General features: G+C 46.3%; 1 protein-coding gene across 1 annotated transcript in view; it reads right to left on the bottom strand.

Annotated features, from left to right (window-relative positions):
- CNDP1 (carnosine dipeptidase 1) overlaps positions 1–15,251 on the bottom strand; it is a 41,604-nt gene extending 26,353 nt beyond the window's left edge. Inside the window, 1 exon segment of the mRNA XM_079109146.1 lies at positions 15,060–15,251. Within this exon segment, the coding sequence (XP_078965272.1) occupies positions 15,060–15,170 (111 nt within the window). The 5' untranslated portion in view covers positions 15,171–15,251.
- Between the last annotated feature and the right edge of the window lie 3,176 nt (positions 15,252–18,427).

Genomic DNA, 18,427 nt, shown 5'->3' with positions numbered 1-18,427 from the left:
TCCTGGCCAAGGGGGTCACTGCACCCACTTTCAGAGGCTGCCCATCGTAAAGACCTCGTGGTGAGGTTGCCTACCCTGTGGCGGCGGGTCAGCAAGTCTGTTGGATGACAGAAGACTGAGCGTTTCACACTTCGACCGCTGTCCTCAGAGAGCCCTGCACTCACTCCCAACAGAGCAGCTGAGTGAACTTTTAAAAGTGGGTTAGATCCTGTCACTGCTTGCTCTTAACTCTTTTAAGAACTTGAGATGAACCCAGCAGTTCACCTGGCCTCCCTGGGCTTATGTGGCAGGGTCTGCCTGCCTCTGCAGGCACAGTGCAGGGGCTGGAGGGCACCATGTGTGGGTCTCTCCATCACTTGTTCCTGTTCTCCAAACACCATTGACCACAGCCAACTCCAGTCCTGCACTGTCCCTTGGTCTGTGGGCCCCAACCAAGCAAAGGTGAGTATTCAAACTGACTTCCTCGTCAGTTCAGGGGGAACTGCCCACAGCACATGCATCCTGATTACCGACAACATCCTTAGTGGCAGGCTGGGTGTACCTCCCCAGCCAAAAAGTACCTTAGCATAGGATAAAACATCGCCAGTCAAAAGGAGAACAGCTCCCAAGCGATGTGCCTCCTATCGTGGACACTGCAATGTTAGAGGGTGTTCAGCTTCAGAAACTCTCAGGCTAGGTAGGATTCAGCTTACATAAAATCTGAGACACCACAGAGAACTCCATATTCACAGAAGAAGCAGGCTGAGAGCAACTTTGAGGAGGGGGATGTAGATAAAAAGCAATTAATCAAATAGAATTTAAAAATCTGGAAGAAAAAGTCTCATATATCTGATCAATTGACTTTCAACAAGGGTGCCAAGATAAGTCAGTGTGAAAGAAGGATGGTACTCAAACAACCCAAATGCCCCTCAGCAGATGAGTGGATCAATTGTGGAATGTCCATATAGTGAAGATTATTTGGGCAACCAATGGAAGTGCTTGGCATGAAAAGGAATAAAGTCGTGACACTTGCTACAATGTGGATGGGCCTTGGACACATTGTGCCAAGTGAAATAGCCATGCACAAAGAAGGCATAAGCCGTGGACTGGCTACCTACTGTATGATTCCACTCATGTGAAAGTCCAGAAGGGTAAGTCCCCAGACGGAAAGTAGATCACTGGTTCCCCGGGGGCATGGGGAGTGACTGATAATGAAGGAGTTTCTTTTTGGGTGATAAGAGTCTTTCCAAATTGTGGCAGTGGTGGTACAGCTCTGAATACACTGAAAACATCAAATTGCTTACTTTATATGAGTGAAGGGTGAAGTACGTGAATTCCACCACAAAACAGGCATGACAGTCCTGATCACAAACCCAGTCACCCATCTGACAATAGGAATCACATGAGGAATGTTAAAAACAAGGTCAAAGGAAGGCCGGGCTGTTCCTGGGCGGATTGAGACACGAACCAGTAGGTGGTGCTGATGCGCCAATCCAGGCCCCACTCTGCCGCGCTTCTGGGCCCAGTCAACAGCCAGGCGGCAGATAAATCAGGTGGGCAGCTCAACTATAGACCTGAGTGGCAGGAAATAGAGCTCAGGGCACTGAGGAAAACCCGAGCAGACTCTGAGATGGCGTAGGCTTTTGAACTTTTATTTTTCATTCAATTTCCATCAAAAAGTTTACTTGGTGCTTCTCTCCAATGAAAGAGAAAAAGAGAAATGAGAGAAAGAAACAGAAGTCACAGGAAGAGAAGGAAAGCAGCATTTATAAAAGGACAGAGAATCTTTCAGATTCAGTGGGTGCTGCCTCCTGGGTGGAGAGGCTGTCTGTCCTGACCGCAGAGCTGATGGTCTGGCCCCCACCTCCTTCCCGGTTGCTCTCCCTTTCCCTGCAGGCACCAGCCTGCTGCACACAGAGCGGTCTGTGCATTGGACATCCAGGCTTCAGAGGTCAATGCTGGCCATGAATCTGGCCTTTATCCTCTCTGGGTGGGATTTCCCCCCTGTCCATTTGCTCTCCTCCCTAGTTCTTTACTTTTCTGTTTGTGTTCTGTGTGACAGTCTTGCTTGGTCTTGAACTAGTCACCCAGAGAAAATCTGGGGATTTAGAAATGCCATTCTGGCTTTGTCTTTGTAGGAAGAAGAAAGGGAGCTGGGGACAGGAAGGCGACCTGGAATTGAGGGCTGGGTAGAGAGAGGTCTGGCCTTAGCGTTTCCTTAGCTACATGATCCCACAGGCTGGTTGCTTACATTTGAAACAAGTTCCAAGTGTCCCTGTGCTGAAGATCTTTTAGAACTTTTCAGAGGAGGGCCACAACCTGGCCGTGTCTGTCACCCATGCCCGCCCTTCCCCAGAGTGAGGAAGTGAGCAGTGTATCCTCAGTCTTCTTGGCCTTTTGACATCTCCTCCTCCTCTCTCCTCCCCTTGACTGGCTTCCTGCCTGCCTGATGCCACGTGCCCCTGTTGTGTGGCCCCCCAGGTGGGCCACCTCCACAAGGACACTTCTGTCTCCTGCCACAAGACAGCAGTCAAAAGCAAGCCAGGAGCGGGGCGCTGGGACAAAACCTGCTACCGCGCTGACACTGAGCCGAGTGGGAAGGAGAGCAGGCATCTCCAGCAGGGACAGACTGTGCGGCTCAGGAGCACTCCAGGGCCAGGGTTCCCCTCACCAAGTGCTCCAGGGACCCCGTGCTCGTGTGTGACAGAGTGCTCTGTCTTCTTTCGGCTTGAGGAACTTGGTATAACAGAAAAACGAGGTGAAAGTCTAGCTTATCTCACCAGCACAGGATTTAAAACAAGGACAGAAAACAGGCTTTTCTGGATTCTCTAGATCCCCTGCAAGCAGAGCGGAGCCTGGGATTCCTGCCCATATCAATGGCAGCAAGTCCAGAAGGAAACAGCTGGGGCAGTCCCCTGAGAGCAGCTGGATGTCACACCAGAGGGAAGAGAGCAGCTCCTAAGAGTGAAGTTTCCCAGAAAATCCCAAGAACTGTGGATTTCTGCACCACCCTCAAGTGGGATCTGGCCAGCGGGTGTGATGCCAGAGCAGCTTTGGCTGAGGCCAGGTTTGGCTAAAACTTGTTTCTGAACCGAAGGTGAGCCCCTCACACCTCCCCTGTGGGCAGATGTCTAGGTGTGCCAACCAAGGACACACTCGGCCAGGACCCTAAGCAGGCCACGAGGAACACTGTGCACAGCTTCTGGAACCTGTTCTCCAGAAGCCAGGCATGAAGGGGGGTCTGACCTGCTCTGCAGGTCTGGTCAGCTGGTGTGGACCGTAGCTCTAGCACTTTCTGACTGGTTGGCTCAGGCTGGCAACAGGCTCCTACTGAGACCATAGTACTTGCCTCCTGCTGTTAGGATTGGCAGGAGAGGGTGTGTGTTCACCCTCTGGCACTTCGAGGCTGAGGTCCTGTCTGGAGCATTCCCTCCTGGGCAGAAGACAACTAGTACACTTGCCCCAAGGCCCAGAGGGGCTCAGGAGGCCCCTCGGCTCCTTGGCTGAGAGAGGGGTTCTAGAGGGTGGGCTGTAGGAAAGGAGAAAGTTGCATTGTCAGTGTGAGATGCTGGCAGAGCTAACCACACAGTGTCACCTCCAGCCCTTTTTGTCCCCTTCAGTCTGGTCAGGGATTGGGGTCTATATAGGTCAGCCAGAGAGACAGCCCAGCTTTGCACCACTTCCAGAGCCTTCCAGCATCTGCAAACATAAGGCAGCTTGGAACACAATGACAAATAATAACCAGAAATTCTTGTTCTTTTTAATATGCCCCCCCCAGGAAGGTATCTCTCATCAGCTAAGTTGATACACTGAAATATACTACATGGGTGATAGTACTGTTGCCAGATAAAGCTGGGTTGTGTGGTGGCACATGCTTATAATCCCAGCTGCTCAGCAGGCAGAGGCAGGAGGACCACAAGTTCAAGGTCAGTCTCAGCAACTTAGTGAGACTCTTTCAAAATGAAAAATAAAAAGGGTCGGTAATACGGCTTAGTAGTAAAGCACCCCTGGTTCCATCCCCAGCGCTGAGACAAACAAAAAGCAAACATAGATTGTGAGATCCTCATGGGCAGGAAGCTTCTGATTCTGTGCCTAGAACAGGGCGTGCCTCCGATTTTGAGGGGTGGAGGTGGAAATCTCGAGTGGTGGAGGGTGGTGTGCCAGCGCAAGCTCAAGCCTGTGGGTGCCCCCTTGAGTTCCAGCAGCTGGGCCAGCCCACCACTGCCTGCGTCTGGTCCCTAGAGTTTCCCTGTAGCTATGTCTGTGTTAAGTGTTAGTGTGTATGTAAAATACCTGCAGGGGAGACTGGGTGCTTGGCCTCGGAGCAGCAGAGGAGACCCAGGCAGAACATGGATGCGGGAAGGAAGAGCAATGCCAGTGGGAGCTGGGGTCAGCAGAGATCCGGACTCAGGACAGAGCGAGGCAGGGTGGAGGCACGAAAATGCAGAGGTCACTGAAGAACACCCTTCTGTTCCCAGAAACCTGTAAGTACCTTGACTGCTTTAGAGTGCATCTTCCAAACCCCTAAGCTCAGAGCAAATTGCTCTGACATCAAAGCCCAGGGCTTTAGCTGCCCTTGATGGCTGAGAAGTGAGGCCCAAGGAAAAGGGAGGCATGAGTCCAGGGCACCACTCCTAGAATTTGGCCACGGGCTGTTATTCGTGGTGAAGAGAAGTTCAGCATGCAAGGGCAAGGTCAGATCCACACAGACGGCAGGGACTTTCCTCTCGTGTCCTGGCTGCCATGGTCCCACAGACTGGGCAGTTGAAACCAAAGGAGTTTCTCCTCACGGTCTGAAGGCCACAGTCTGAAGGCCAGATCAAGGTGTGGCCAGGCTGCAGTCTCTCTGAAGGCTGTGGAGGGGGTCCTTCCCGCCTCCCCAGCTCCTGAAATCTCGGTGTTCCTTGGACTGCGGCTGCATCACCCAGTCGCTGCCCGCATCGTCTGGTGGCTGGCTTCTCTTCGTGCCTCCTCTTCTTAGAAGACTCTGGTCCTCACATTTAGGGTCCACTCGGAACCAGCTGACTTCATTTTAACATCACATCTGCAAAGACTCTATTTCCAAACAAGATCACCCTCTGAAGTTCCTGGTGGACACGAATCTTCAGAGGGGCAGCCTTCAACCCAGCATACTTGCTTTTCCTTCTCTTATTACCACGGAGCATTTTCTTACTTGTTTACTAAATTATCTGCCTGATTGGTGTGATCATGCGCTCCTCGAGCCCGCGGCCCCGTCTCCCTGTTCCCACATCTGTGCGTGCCCACACAGTGCCTGGCAGTCAGGCCTGCCCAATATTTAGTGAATGGCCAAGTGCATAGTCCTGCAGGACACAGAGTAGCTGACTTTCATTAACGGAAGAAGTTCTCTTTCAGCTTTGTGTAGGAGATGCAGCCCCTACATGAGTAAGGGCAAAGCAGCATTTCAATGTTTCCTTCAGTCTCATGAGTCTGCACAGTTTCCTGAAAACCCACAATGGGCCTCTGTCCATGGCGCTCCAGCTGCCCAGTGTCCCATGGCTTCTCTTCAGCCACCAAGGCTCTCCACCTTCAAGTTCTTCTGGTCTTCAAAGCTGAAACAGAGACCCTCTCTGTATCCCCACAGCTGTGGTGGGAAAGCGCCGCGCCTAGAGTTGATGCCTGGTCCCCTCCCCTGGGACACCAAGTTTCCTCGTGATCCCTGCTCAGTTTCACTGCGGATGTCACTGTCCATCCTGCTCAGTCCTCAGCACTCCTGCTCAAACTGAGCCCTTGTTTTGATTCTGTAAAACAGTCATTTCTCCTGGAGCGGCTCCGACGTGCCTACGCTCCTCAGGAGCTCCTGCAGCTGGAGATTTCCGTCATCTGCTTTCCTCCAGAGATCTTAGCTGGCCTGACCTTTTTTTTTTTTTTTTTTAAATTTTTTCCTTGTCTCTCTGCTTTGTGTCCTGGGCAAATTCTCCCAGGCAAATGCGTTTTAGTTCCTCAGTTCTCTGTTTTTGTGCCTTGTCTACAGTTCACACTACCTATTGAGCTATTTTGATGACTACTTTTCATGCTCAGGATTCCTCATCAGTTGTTTTCACATCCATCTGTTCTTGCTTCATATGTACTTATTTAAACTTTATGATTTCTTATTCTTTTACATGGGCATTAGGCTTGCAATTCTCTTGATCATTCTAAACATACTTCAGTGGTATCTGTTTTAAGTATGTTCTACTTTCTGTGACAGTAATCTACTTTTCTATTAATTTTATGGGCTATTTTTCTTCTTGCTTGCCTCTTGTATTTTGAGGGCTCAGAAAATGAACCCCAAAGTGTGGTGTTTTGACATGCTGAGCCGCAGAGTCTCAGAAGCAGATTTAACCCCCCCACACACCTAGTCTCTTGATCCTCTCTGATCCTCTTTCTCTTCTGAAGCCTACAAAGGAGTTTTCCCTGAATTTCCAGATCTACCAAAGAGGAACTAATTGCCCTAAAATCCTTTTACTGAAATTTTATGAACAAAGGAAGCTTAAACTTCTATCATGGATGAAGAGACTGAAAATCAGAGCCCAGAGGACCTACGTATCAAGTCATTGTATATTCTTGGGCTCATTCGTTTCTCCCCAAATCCACCTACTCCCCTCTAGAATTGCTGGCAGCCCCCACACCCTTTCCCTATGAAGAGGATATTTAAGCTTCAACCATCTGGCCCTCTCCTTGGGTTTCATATTTGGTGAGGCTCCTGTGAACCTGTACACCTTAATAAATCTGTTATGCTTTTCTCTTGCTAAACTGCCTTTTGTCATAGGAATATCAACCATGACCCTTTAAATGGACAAGAAAGGGAGCACCCCTTTCCCTGCCCCTATATTGTACATTAGGATACACAGGCTTAACTTGCAGGCAGGTGTATTGTTCTCTTCTCTGCAATGACTGCTGCCTAGATGTGCTGTGATGGCCTCCTCTTGGTGCTTGGAGGTGCCCATTTCAGGTCCAGGTCCAAGGCTGATGACTCAGTTCTCAAGCAGTGCTAGCTGGAGGTTGTCATCTGCCTCTGAATGCATGCACTAGGGCTGGCTCTACCTGCCTCTGTGTCTGGGGTGCTTTTGGTGCCTACTCTTGGTGGGACGCTCACTCCTTCAGGATGTGGCCAGCAAAGCTGTACCTTCAGCCCCAGAGCATCACTGTATGTTTCATCTTGTATCTCTTAGTAGTGACATTATCATGCTTTGAGTCTATGCCTTTTTTTTCGAATTTTTTTATTTGCATATTCATAAATTTACATAGAGTAATGATGTTTGATTCATTCCATTATTTTTTTCCTTCCCCCCACCCCACCCACCTCTCTTTTCCCTCTACACAGTCCCTCCTTCCTCCATTCTTGTCCCACTCCCACCCCGCATTAAGTGTCATCATCAGCTTATAAGTGAGATCATTCCTCTTTTGGATTTTTGAGATTGGTTTATCTCACTTAACATGATATTCTCCAATTTCATCCATTTGCCTGCAAATGCCATAATTTTATTATTCTTTATAGCTGAGTAATATTCCATTGTATATATATACCACAGTTTCTTTATCCATTCATCAATTGAAGGGCATCTAGGTTGGTTCCATAGTCTGGCTATTGTGAATCGAGCCGCTATGAACATTGATGTGGCTGTATCTCTGTAGTGTGCTGATTTTAAGTCCTTTGGGTATAGGCCGAGGAGTGGGATAGCTGGGTCAAATGGTGGTTCCATTCCAAGTTTTCTGAGGAATCTCCACACTGCTTTCAGAGTGGCTGCACTAATTTGCAGTCCTACCAGCAATGTATGAGTGTACCTTTTTCCCCATATCCTCTCCAACATCTATTGTTGCTTGTGTTCTTGATAATCGCCATTCTAATTGGGGTGAGATGGAATCTTAGTGTAGTTTTGATTTGCATTTCTCTTATTACTAAAGATGTTGAACATTTTTTCATATATCTGTTGATTGCTTTTACATCTTATTCTGTGAAGTGTCTGTTCATTTCCTTAGCCCATTTGTTGATTGGGTTATTTGTATTCTTGGTGTAGAGTTTTTTGAGTTCTTTATAGATTCTGGAAATTAGTGCTCTAACTGAAGTATGAGAGGCAAAGATATTCTCCCACTCTGTAGGCTCTCTCTTCGCATTACTGATAGTTTCCTTTGCTGAGAGAAAGCTTTTTAGTTTGAATCTATCCCAGTTATTGATTCTTGCTTTTATTTCTTGGGCTATTGGAGTCCTGTTAAGGAAGTCTGATCCTAAGCCAACAAGGTGAAGATTTGGACCTACTCTTTCTTCTATAAGATGCAGGGTCTCTGGTCTGATCTCAAGGTCCTTGATCCATTGTGAGTTGAGTTTTGTGCAAGGTGAGAGATAGGGGTTTAGTTTCATTCTGTTGCATTTGGATTTCCAGTTTTCCCAGCACCATTTGTTGAAGAGGCTATCTTTTCTCCATTGCATATTTTTGGCACCTTTGTCTAGTATTAGAAAATTGTATTTATTTGGGTTTGTGTCCATGTCCTCTCTTCTGTACCACTGATCTACCTGTCTATTTTGGTGCCAATACCATGCTGTTTTTGTTATTATTGCTTTGTAGTAGAGTTGAAGTTCTGGTATTGCGATACTCCCTGTTTCATTCTTCCTGCTAAGGATTGCTTTAGCTATTGTGGGTTTCTTATTCTTCCAGATGAATTTCATGATTGCTTGCTCTATTTCTGTGAGGTACGTCATTGGGATTTTAATTGGAATTGCATTGAATCTGTATAGCACTTTTGGTAGTATGGCCATTTTGACAATATTAATTCTGCCTATCCAAGAACATGGGAGATCTTTCCATCTTCTAAGGTCTTCCTTAATTTCTTTCTTCAGTGTTTTGTAGTTTTCATTGTAGAGAGCTTTTACCTCTTTGGTTAGATTGATTCCCAAGTATTTTAATTTTTTTGAGGCTATTGCAAATGGAGTTCTTTTCCTCATTTCCCTTTCAGCTGTTTCATTGCTTGCGTATAAAAATGCTGTAGATTTATATGTGTTGATTTTATAGCCTGCTATTTTGCTGAATTCATTGATGAAGTCTAGAAGTTTTCTGGAGGAGGTTTTTGGATCCTCTAAATATAGAATCATGTCATCCGCAAATAGTGACAGCTTAAGTTCCTCTTTTCCTATTCGTATCCCTTTAATTTCTTTAGTCTGACTAATTGCTCTGGCTAGAGTTTCAAGGACAATGTTGAATAGAAGTGGTGAAAGAGGACATCCCTGTCTTGTTCCCATTTTTAAAGGGAATGGTTTCAGTTTTTCTCCATTAAGAATGATGTTGGCCATGAGCTTAGCATAAATAGCCTTCACAATGTTCAGGTCTGTTCCTACTATCCCTATTTTTTCTAGTGTTTTCAGCATGAAGCGGTGTTGTATATTGTCAAATGCTTTTTCTGCATCAATTGAAATAACCATATGATTCTTATCCTTAAGTCTATTGACACGACGGATTACGTTTATTGATTTACGGATGTTAAACCATCCTTGCATTCCAGGAATGAACCATAGAACTCAATAACACAATCAATAACCTAGACTTAATAGACATATATAGAATATTCCATCCATCAACGAGCGGATACACTTTCTTCTCAGCAGCACATGGAACCTTCTCGAAAATAGACCATAAGTTATGCCACAAAGCAGCCCTTAGGAAATGCAAAAAAACAGAGATACTGCCTTGTGTTCTATCAGATCATAATGGACTGAGAGGAGAAATCAATGACAAAGTAAAAAAAGGAAATTACTCCAACACTTGGAGACTAAATAATATGCTATTGAATGAAACATGGATAACAAAAAACATCGGGGAGGAGATTAAAAAATTCTTAGAGGTCAATGAGAATGATGATACAACATATCAAAATCTCTGGGACACTATGCAAGTGGTACTAAGAGGAAAATTCATTGCATGGAGCGCATTCCAGAAAAGAATGAAAAGTCAACAATTAAATGACCTAACATTACAGCTCAAAGCCCTAGAAAAAGAAGAACAGAATAACAGCAAAAGTAGTAGAAGACAGGAAATCATTAAAATCAGAGCTGAAATCAATGAAATTGAAACAAAAGAAACTATTCAAAAAATTGACATAACAAAAAGTTGGTTCTTTGAGAAAGTAAACAAAATAGATAAACCCTTAGCCACACTAACAAAGAGGAGAGAGAAGACTCAAATTACTAAAATACATGATGCAAAAGGAAATATCACAACAGACACCACTGAGATACAGAACATAATGAGAAGCTACTTTGAAAATCTGTATTCCAACAAAATAGAAAGTACCAAAGACATTGACAAATTTCTAGAGACATATGCTCCTCCCAAACTGAACCAGGAGGACATACATGATTTAAACAGATCAATATCAAGCAATGAAATAGAAGAAGCCATTAAAAATATACCATCCAAGAAAAGCCCAGTACCAGATGGATTCTCAGCTGAGTTCTACAAGACCTTCAAAGAAGAACTCATTCCAATACTTCTCAAAGTATTCCAGGAAATAGAAAAGGAGGGTACCCTATCAAACTCATTCTATGAAGCTAATATCACCCTCATACCCAAACCAGGAAAAGACACATCAAGGAAAGAAAATTTTAGATCAATATCCTTGATGAATATAGATGCTAAGATCCTTAACAAAATATTGGCAAACCGTATCCAAAAACATTAAGAAAATTGTGCACCATGAGTCTGCCTTTTTGATTAAAATTTTAAGGTGCATGCAGTTGCTTTGTTTGTAGTTTCAAGAGTGAACTTGTACAATATCTTGATCAGAACTTGCCTACAAGGATTTGGCTTCCTGGAAGATGATGTCCCCATGCCTGGCCCTATGTCCTGTGCTCAACATGCAGACTCCACATGAAGCACTACCTGTTACCCAATGCAGACTTTCCCAAGTAGGAAGAGAGCAGGGATAACCTGAAGACCAGATAGTCTCATGGAGAAGGTTGCATGCTCCAATCACTAACTTTACAAAGCATAAATGTCCATATCCTGGATATCTTCAGCGTCCAGGGCCAGGACTGGGAATCATTCATAACTGTGGTCCTGTCACCAGGAGTGCAAGATCCAAACCCTGAGCCGTCAGCAGGACCAGGGTTAGGGTGAAGTGATTGCCCACATCAGCACGCCCGTGTGGACTCGTGGCCTGCAGTACAAGGCACAGGTTGGGCAATGTGTGCCCAGGGCACAGTGTTAAACTGAAATTGGCAAACAGCATGGACTCTGGACCTGGAATGCCCAGGGCACAGGGGCGACTCCTGAGTGGCACCAGGGTCTCCCTCTCACCTACGTTCTGTGGGGAACTTCGTTGTGCAGACTTCTTAACACCATCTCTCTCCTCTTCCTGCACCCATTCCCCCAAGGCATTCTGGATCCCATTCCTTAGTGTTCAGCAGGGGACAGGGTCACCAGCTTGAAGTGCTGTACCGGAAGTACAGTATGTGTCCTTTTTTGGACCATGCATGAACCCTGAAAGTTGCCTCTGTTTCAACCAGTGCTCTTCTGAAGGGGGAGGGTAGTAATCTTCTGAAAGAGAGAGAGAGAAGCTGGACATGGGGGCATTGTGCTTTGGGGACAGAAGTCCCTCTCCTTGTGTGTAGGGTTGCTTGTCTCAGTCTGTGAAGGGCTGGGAAGGAGCAGGGCGCTCTTTGGGTTCAAGTCCCCTAATGCAGCACTTCTCCAGTCTTCCCTGAAACGCTGACACTAAAATACTACAGCTTGTCCAGATTCCAGCACATGAACGACATGCCCACATTTCTGTCTCAGGGCTCAGGCAGATGAAGGCAGCCTCTGAGGCTGGAGGCTGGAGCTACCACCAACCCTCCTCTCCTCCCACCACCTCCCCAGGAGCCCAGGTCCCAGCGCCAGGCAAGTCTTGGCTCCTGGAGGCTCCCTGGTTCCCTGGGGTGGAGGCGCGTCCCCCAGGGTGCGAGTCAAGGGGCCACGGGGCACCTCTTGGTTCTGGGGTGTGGAGTGGCCACTTTGCCTGTGGCCTGCTTGGTGGCTGCACCAGCCTGAAGGCAGAACACGCCCTGGGGGGCAGCTGGCTGTCTTTCCCAGCCATGGCCAGGGTACATGCCATCATTGAACTGTGCAGGGGTCTGGCAGAGCCACAGCTGAGGCCGCCCACAGGAAGAAGGAGGACCCCACCCAGCCCCTCTCTTTTGGAACCAGCAAGCTTCTGATGTGGACAATGGAGGGTGCACCCCTGCAACCAAGGACTCATGAGGCTCTCCCAACTCTTGCTGTGGGATTCCCGATGAGTGACTTGGTACATCACGTGTTTGTTCCTTAATAGAATCGCTGAACTGTCTACCGCAGACGTGCTGAACCACCGTGGTGAAGGAAAGGTGGCATCCCTTTATTAGATAAAGTCAAGCTCAGGAGCTGAGGCCATCTGAAGCATTCCTCAGGCTGCACACAGCAATGGAGAGAACTGGTGAGTGCGGACTCCCACCGTTTGTTGAAGAACGAAGTCATGCCCTTCGGCAATAAGGTCCAATTCACATGTTTATGAGCAGTAGCAAAATATGTGAAGGCCGGGCGCTGTGCTGAGCACTTGAGAGCAGCGAGCTGACAATCCTGAGACTCGGATGAGGAGACGGAAGTGTTCGAGGCTTAAGACCCTGCCGGGGGTCTACTGTCCCAACTTGCTCTTCAGTTCTCACTAAAAGTCTCCTTCACTTCCTCTTGTAATGCCATTTGCTGGTGGGGGACTTGCTGAGCTAGGACGCCTGTTCCAGGAGCCTGGGCCAAGCCAGAAGATCAGAGCAGAGCTCAGGCATTTTCACTGGGCCAAAAAGCAGGTTTATAAGACTGAACAACCTGAGCCACTGTATTCTTACCAAAACATGACATGGCATTCCAAAAGGAATATGTCTATGATGTTAAAAATTAATTTCTAAGTGATAAAATGCAGATGATAATATGAATAGAAGATGACAGGAAAAATCATTCATAATTACATTATTTGCTTATCTGGGGTGAGAGGACAACTAAACCAGAGGTTAGAAACTTTAAAAATTGAGTCACTATTAAATACTTGTAGTTTTTCTGTAGGAAAATGGTCTGGTTTCCTGAATAAATAAATGACCCCCCTAATGAGAGGGTTACATTCCAGAACAGCAAAGATTTGAGAGGTTCACCAAACAAATGTGAAGCATTGACCTTATTTGGATTTTGGTTCTAAAAAACCAACTATAAAAAGGCATTTTTCATGGGACAGTGCAAGAAATTTGATCACGGCATGTCTGTTGATATGAAGGAATTACTGCAGTTTTATAATGTGTTAATGGGATTGCTGATGTGCACAACAGCAGATGGGATGACGCAGTGTCTGGGGTTTGCTTTAGAATGATCTGGGAAGCAGGAGAAGGGATTGGAAGGTGCTTTCACTGACACAAGACAGGTCATGAGCTGCTACTTGCTGGAATGGCTAACAGGCATGTGGAGGCTTATTGCACTCATCTTTTAAGTTTGTTTAAAACTTTCCATTAAAACAAGAGATGGAGGAGCAGACTGAGCCTTGGCAAGCAGGAAATGCCATGGCTAACCTGAGCCTGTGGCTACCAAGCTGCGGCCACACTGCTGATCCCAGGGCCATTTGCTTCTCAGTCTTCCCCAGCAGGACCGATGCGGGGCTGGTTGCAGCAATCCTACAGTGGAGAAGCTTCCTGCTGCTGAAGGAAGACATGGAGACAACCTTGTAGGCCGTCCTCTCCAGCATGTGCTGGGACTGGAGGCAGGAAGGCACTCTGGAACTGTGAAGAAGCCAACGTGGCAATTCTGCCTCCCTACCTGCTGTGAGCTGGCGTGCAGGCAGAGGTGGGAGGGAGGAAGTCAGAAAGTCAGTGCCTGCCCAGGGAGAAACACAGGCCTGGGAGAAGCCTGTGCACTCCTCTGTGGTAAGCTGGGTCTATGAATATAAAGAACTAAATATGGGTGGAAATAGTCATGAATCTCTTTGGCCAAACGTCCCTGCTGGGCGGGGAGGGCTGTTCTCTGAGAGGGGAGCATCCTACCTTCTCACTGGAAGAGTACTGGCCGCCAGTGTCCATGCATTTTCTGGCCATTATCTCTCTTTCTCTCCTAGCTTTTAATGGGCTGCTTGGAAGAGGAAGCCAGATCCTATCTTGTACAAATCAACAGTACAATTTCTTAGTTAGAAACAAGCTGAGCCCTAGATAACAAAATAAGAATTGGGCTTAGATTCAGAATCTTGGAGCAGGAAACACACTCCAAATAAACCAACAGAAGCCCAGGGGGACTTTTCTAATTGAACTTGGAAACGTTCTCAGAGCCATGTCAGAATCCTCTGAATGGGAAGAGAGGTGGAGGGTCCCTGTTAAAGACGCAGATTCCTTGGTCAAAAGTACGTGAAGACACTCAACATCACTGGAAATGCAAAGCAATCACGTGAGCCCCCATTACACGCCAACTGATTAGAGTAAAACAGATGCCAAAGACAAGAGCTGGTGAGGAAAAGGAGAACTGGAGCCCTGGACTGCCGGTGGCAGGAACGTGACAGCGCAGTCACTGTGGAAGAGTCTTGCAGTTTCTCAAACGACAGAACACGATGCAGGAATTCCACTCCTGGCCATACTCAAGAGAGAAGAAAACTTAGTCCACACATAACCAGGACCCAAGTGTTCACCAGCACTATTCACACTGGAGGAAACAACCCACATCCAACCTACTAACAGACAGACGGAATGTGTCACCTTCATGCCGTGGGTACGACTTGGCCACAAAAGGAGTGCCAATACATCTACCCTGTGGTGAAGCTTGGAAACTGAGTGGAAGAAGTCTGAGGGTGGAGTTGAATATAAACTGCTTGGAAATGCTGCCATTTATTTTGAATAACATACAACCACCCAAAAGTATTGCTGATAAAGTAATTCCACATCCCACATCCTTGGGTGGGATGGGGAGTGCTTGAGGACCTCTGTAAGTAGAGGCCCAAGGGCATCTTGGGCATCTCCCTGCCCAGCTGGCTGGCAGGGGTGTTATGTGCACTCCTAGGCCAGAGACTGGCTGCCCCTGATCCAGCGGGCTCTGAGTCTTGCAGGTCCTACTCACCATTCTCCTGAGTTTGGGGTCCATCAGGCTAGAGTCCGAAGCCTGGAGCAGTTCCTCGGCCTCCAAGGAACATGGAAGAAAAGCTCCATCAGGGCCTAGAGATGCCCCCATTTAATCTCTCTCTGAGTCCAACCCACCGCACCCCCAGGAGAAGATGAAGCAGACACAGTGGTTCCATTCACATCTAGAAACAAAGATGCTTCTTTCCATCTGATCACAGAAGAAGCAGTGTGTCTCATGTGCACAGATTTGGGATGAGATAGTGCCTGGAAGTCATCTGATACTGTAGGAGTGGGTAGTCACCTTCAGTGGCTACTCCCTGGGTGCTTCGGTGGGGTGTGAGGGGTGTCACCTTGAGAGGGAGCAGTGCACCCATCCAAGACCAGCAGGCAGGACTAACATGGATGTTTACGATTTTTCTGAGACATGGATAACAAAGTGTGTTCCAGGGTATTTCCTTTTATATATTCTTTTTAAAAACATATATTTGACAAAGATACACATTTGAGTGAATTATATGATTATAACACACACACACACACACACACACACACACACACACACACAATAATCACAAATTAATTGTCATGGTCCATGTTGTGCTGCTGTAACAGAACATCAGAGCGGATACTGGGTAACTCATGAAGAGTAGTTTTATTCCTACAGTTCTAGAGTCTGGAAAACACAAGATCCACCGTCTGGGGCCACCATCTGGAAAGGGCTTTTTTACTGCATCTTCCCACAGTAGAAGGCAGAAAAGCAAGAGAGTGTGTGCACACAGGCACAAGAGAGGGGCATGAGCGGGGAGAGAAAGAAGGGGGTGGACTCATCCTACCAGGTATCTGCTCCTGTAATAACTTAATAATGAATTTTAAGATTTTTTTCAATTTTTGGGAAAAATGCTATTAGAATTTTGATAGGAATACACTGAATTTGTAGATTGTATGGGGTAGGATGAACACAGTAATAATTCTTTCAGTCCATGACCATGGGATATCTTTCAATTTGTTTTCTTCAATTTCTTCCATCAATGTCTTTTACTTTTCATTATACAGATTTTTCACCTCCCTGGTTAAATTTGCAGACAGGTATTTTATTCAACACTATAAATGGAATCTCTCAATTTTTTTTGGATAGCTTATTTTCAGTGTGTAGATGCACAACTGATTGTTAATTTTGTATTTTCCAACTTTACTGAATTTGTTTATTAGAACAAAGAGGTTCTTGGTGGCATCTTCAGGGTTTTCTATATATACAAATGCCATCTGCAGGGACAGTTTAATCCCCTCCTTTCCAATTCAGGTGGTTTTCATTTCTTTTAAAAAATTCTTCTAATCTCTTTTCCTTGGGGTAGGTGTCACACTATAATCAGGGTATAATAGAGGAACTTAAAAGCTGACTTCTGCTATCTGTTCTCCCTCTCCTACGCTGTCAGGAGTTTTGGACAGGTCTTTTTCCTACCTCTTATGCAGGTGTGGAGAGCCATGTGACTACTTTCTAGACATAAGATGCAAATGGAAGGAAAACCTGCTAAGTTTGGCTTATGCTCTTTAAGGGAAGAACTCTACCTTGACCCCCTCTTTCTCTTCTTTTCACTGGCTGCTCCAGCAGGAGGTGGCAGACAGATAACCGTCCTTGAGAAGAAGCTCAGGGTGGAAGAGATCTACGGCATAACAGGAGGATCCTGGGCCCGGATGACAGCACAGCCACCACACCAGCCCTGGATTCCTTGCAGACTTTTACATGAAGGATAAAAGCATAAACCTTCACTGTGTGCAAGTCTTTGTTATTTTGACAATAGACCAGCCTATATTCTCAATAATTAATACACTGTAGTTAAAGGATCCTGGTCATTTCTAGTGTAACGTTTTCTGACACAGGTTCCAAAATGATAAGAACAGAATGAATTTGACTTTGCCTAGGTCCACTCAGTGCTCTTCAAGTCAGAGCTGCTTCACTTGGTTCTTTCTCTTATAGCTGAAGAATGTGGCACAGCCACTTTTAAGTCAGACAAGGTGGTTGTTTTTCTCAGTGGTCAGCTTCCTGCTGGGAACACAATGCAGAACCAGGCTGATTTCCCTAAGTGCTCCACACCCAAGACCAACTTCTAGAACAATTCATTGCTGAATCACAGACTTATCATTACCATCGAATAAAGTTTTCTCTCCTAACTAGACACATGAAAGTGCAAAGGCCTGAAAGACAGAGAGAGAAACAATTGACAATAGGCAATTGAGTGACCCATGCATGTAAAATTTTATCCAATTGTTCTCAGGATCACTTCCCTGAAAGGACTAGTTGGGGGCAGGGGGAGGACAGGGTTAGAAAGCATAGGAGGAAGAGACAAGTCTGGCTTCTGAAGATATGGTACGATATGGTAGAGGTGTCCCAGGGCAGGGGGGACCTGGGGAACCCTGCTACTAACAAGAGGCCATGATTGCTGAGTGACTTTCAATTCACCATTCTGTTCTAGTTAAGTGCTGGGTATGAGAGGCTCCATCCAAGTTCTGACTCAAGTCAAAACAGTCAGCAAGGGGACAAAATATCAACTTTTTAATGAAAAAGACTGATATTTTTAAATGCAGTCTGTATATATAAGGAGAACACTTTCTATACTGATTTCTGGAATTAGGCAGCCACAGAGGAACTAGGTAGAACAAACTCCTAGTTCTTGCAGCCTGCCTGTGTTCTCACTGTCCAGCACACACTGGACACACTGGAGGCCGTCAGCTGCCCCTAATACCATCCTTGGGAAGTTTCACAGTGGAATGCCTTTGGCTAGATGCTTCCCTGTGCACAGCTTTCCCTGGCTTTCCAGAGGGCCAATTTCTAGCAAATTCTGTCAGTGCTCACTACTGTGGTTCCCCCGAGTGGATGCTGGGCCGTGGCCACACACTTGCCAGCAAGGTATGGTCCTCGGTCCTTGGGGATGGGCTCATCCCTGGCTGTGCAATCTCAGAAGTTGTGGTTGCTTCTTACATCTACTCTACAACTGTTGGATGCTAGACGCATGTGGCTATAAATCCTATTTTTAATCTTAGGGTCTTGAATGAGACCATTCCTCTAGTGGATCCAGTGAGCTGTGCAGGGTGCTACATGCTTTGCCGCAAGAACTGCTTGCAATGGGCTCATGATCAACTTGAGCCCATTTCTGAGTAAAGACCCTGTGGCTCTTTTTCCAGGATTAGCGAATGCATTTCTCACAGCAGTGTTGGAAGAGTGAAGAGGTACCCAGCAACAAAAATACCAACTGCTGGTCCAGCCGTGCCTGAAGCCAGTGACCTGCTTCCTTTTTTAAAAAGTTCTCACTTTGAACTGATATTAGACTTCAAGAAAAGTTGCAAAATTAGCCAAGTATTTATATACAC

This window comes from Sciurus vulgaris (assembly GCF_902686455.1).
Source record: "Sciurus vulgaris genome assembly, chromosome: 13".
Taxonomy (NCBI): domain Eukaryota; kingdom Metazoa; phylum Chordata; class Mammalia; order Rodentia; family Sciuridae; genus Sciurus; species Sciurus vulgaris.
This window is presented reverse-complemented; position numbering and strand designations above follow the sequence as displayed.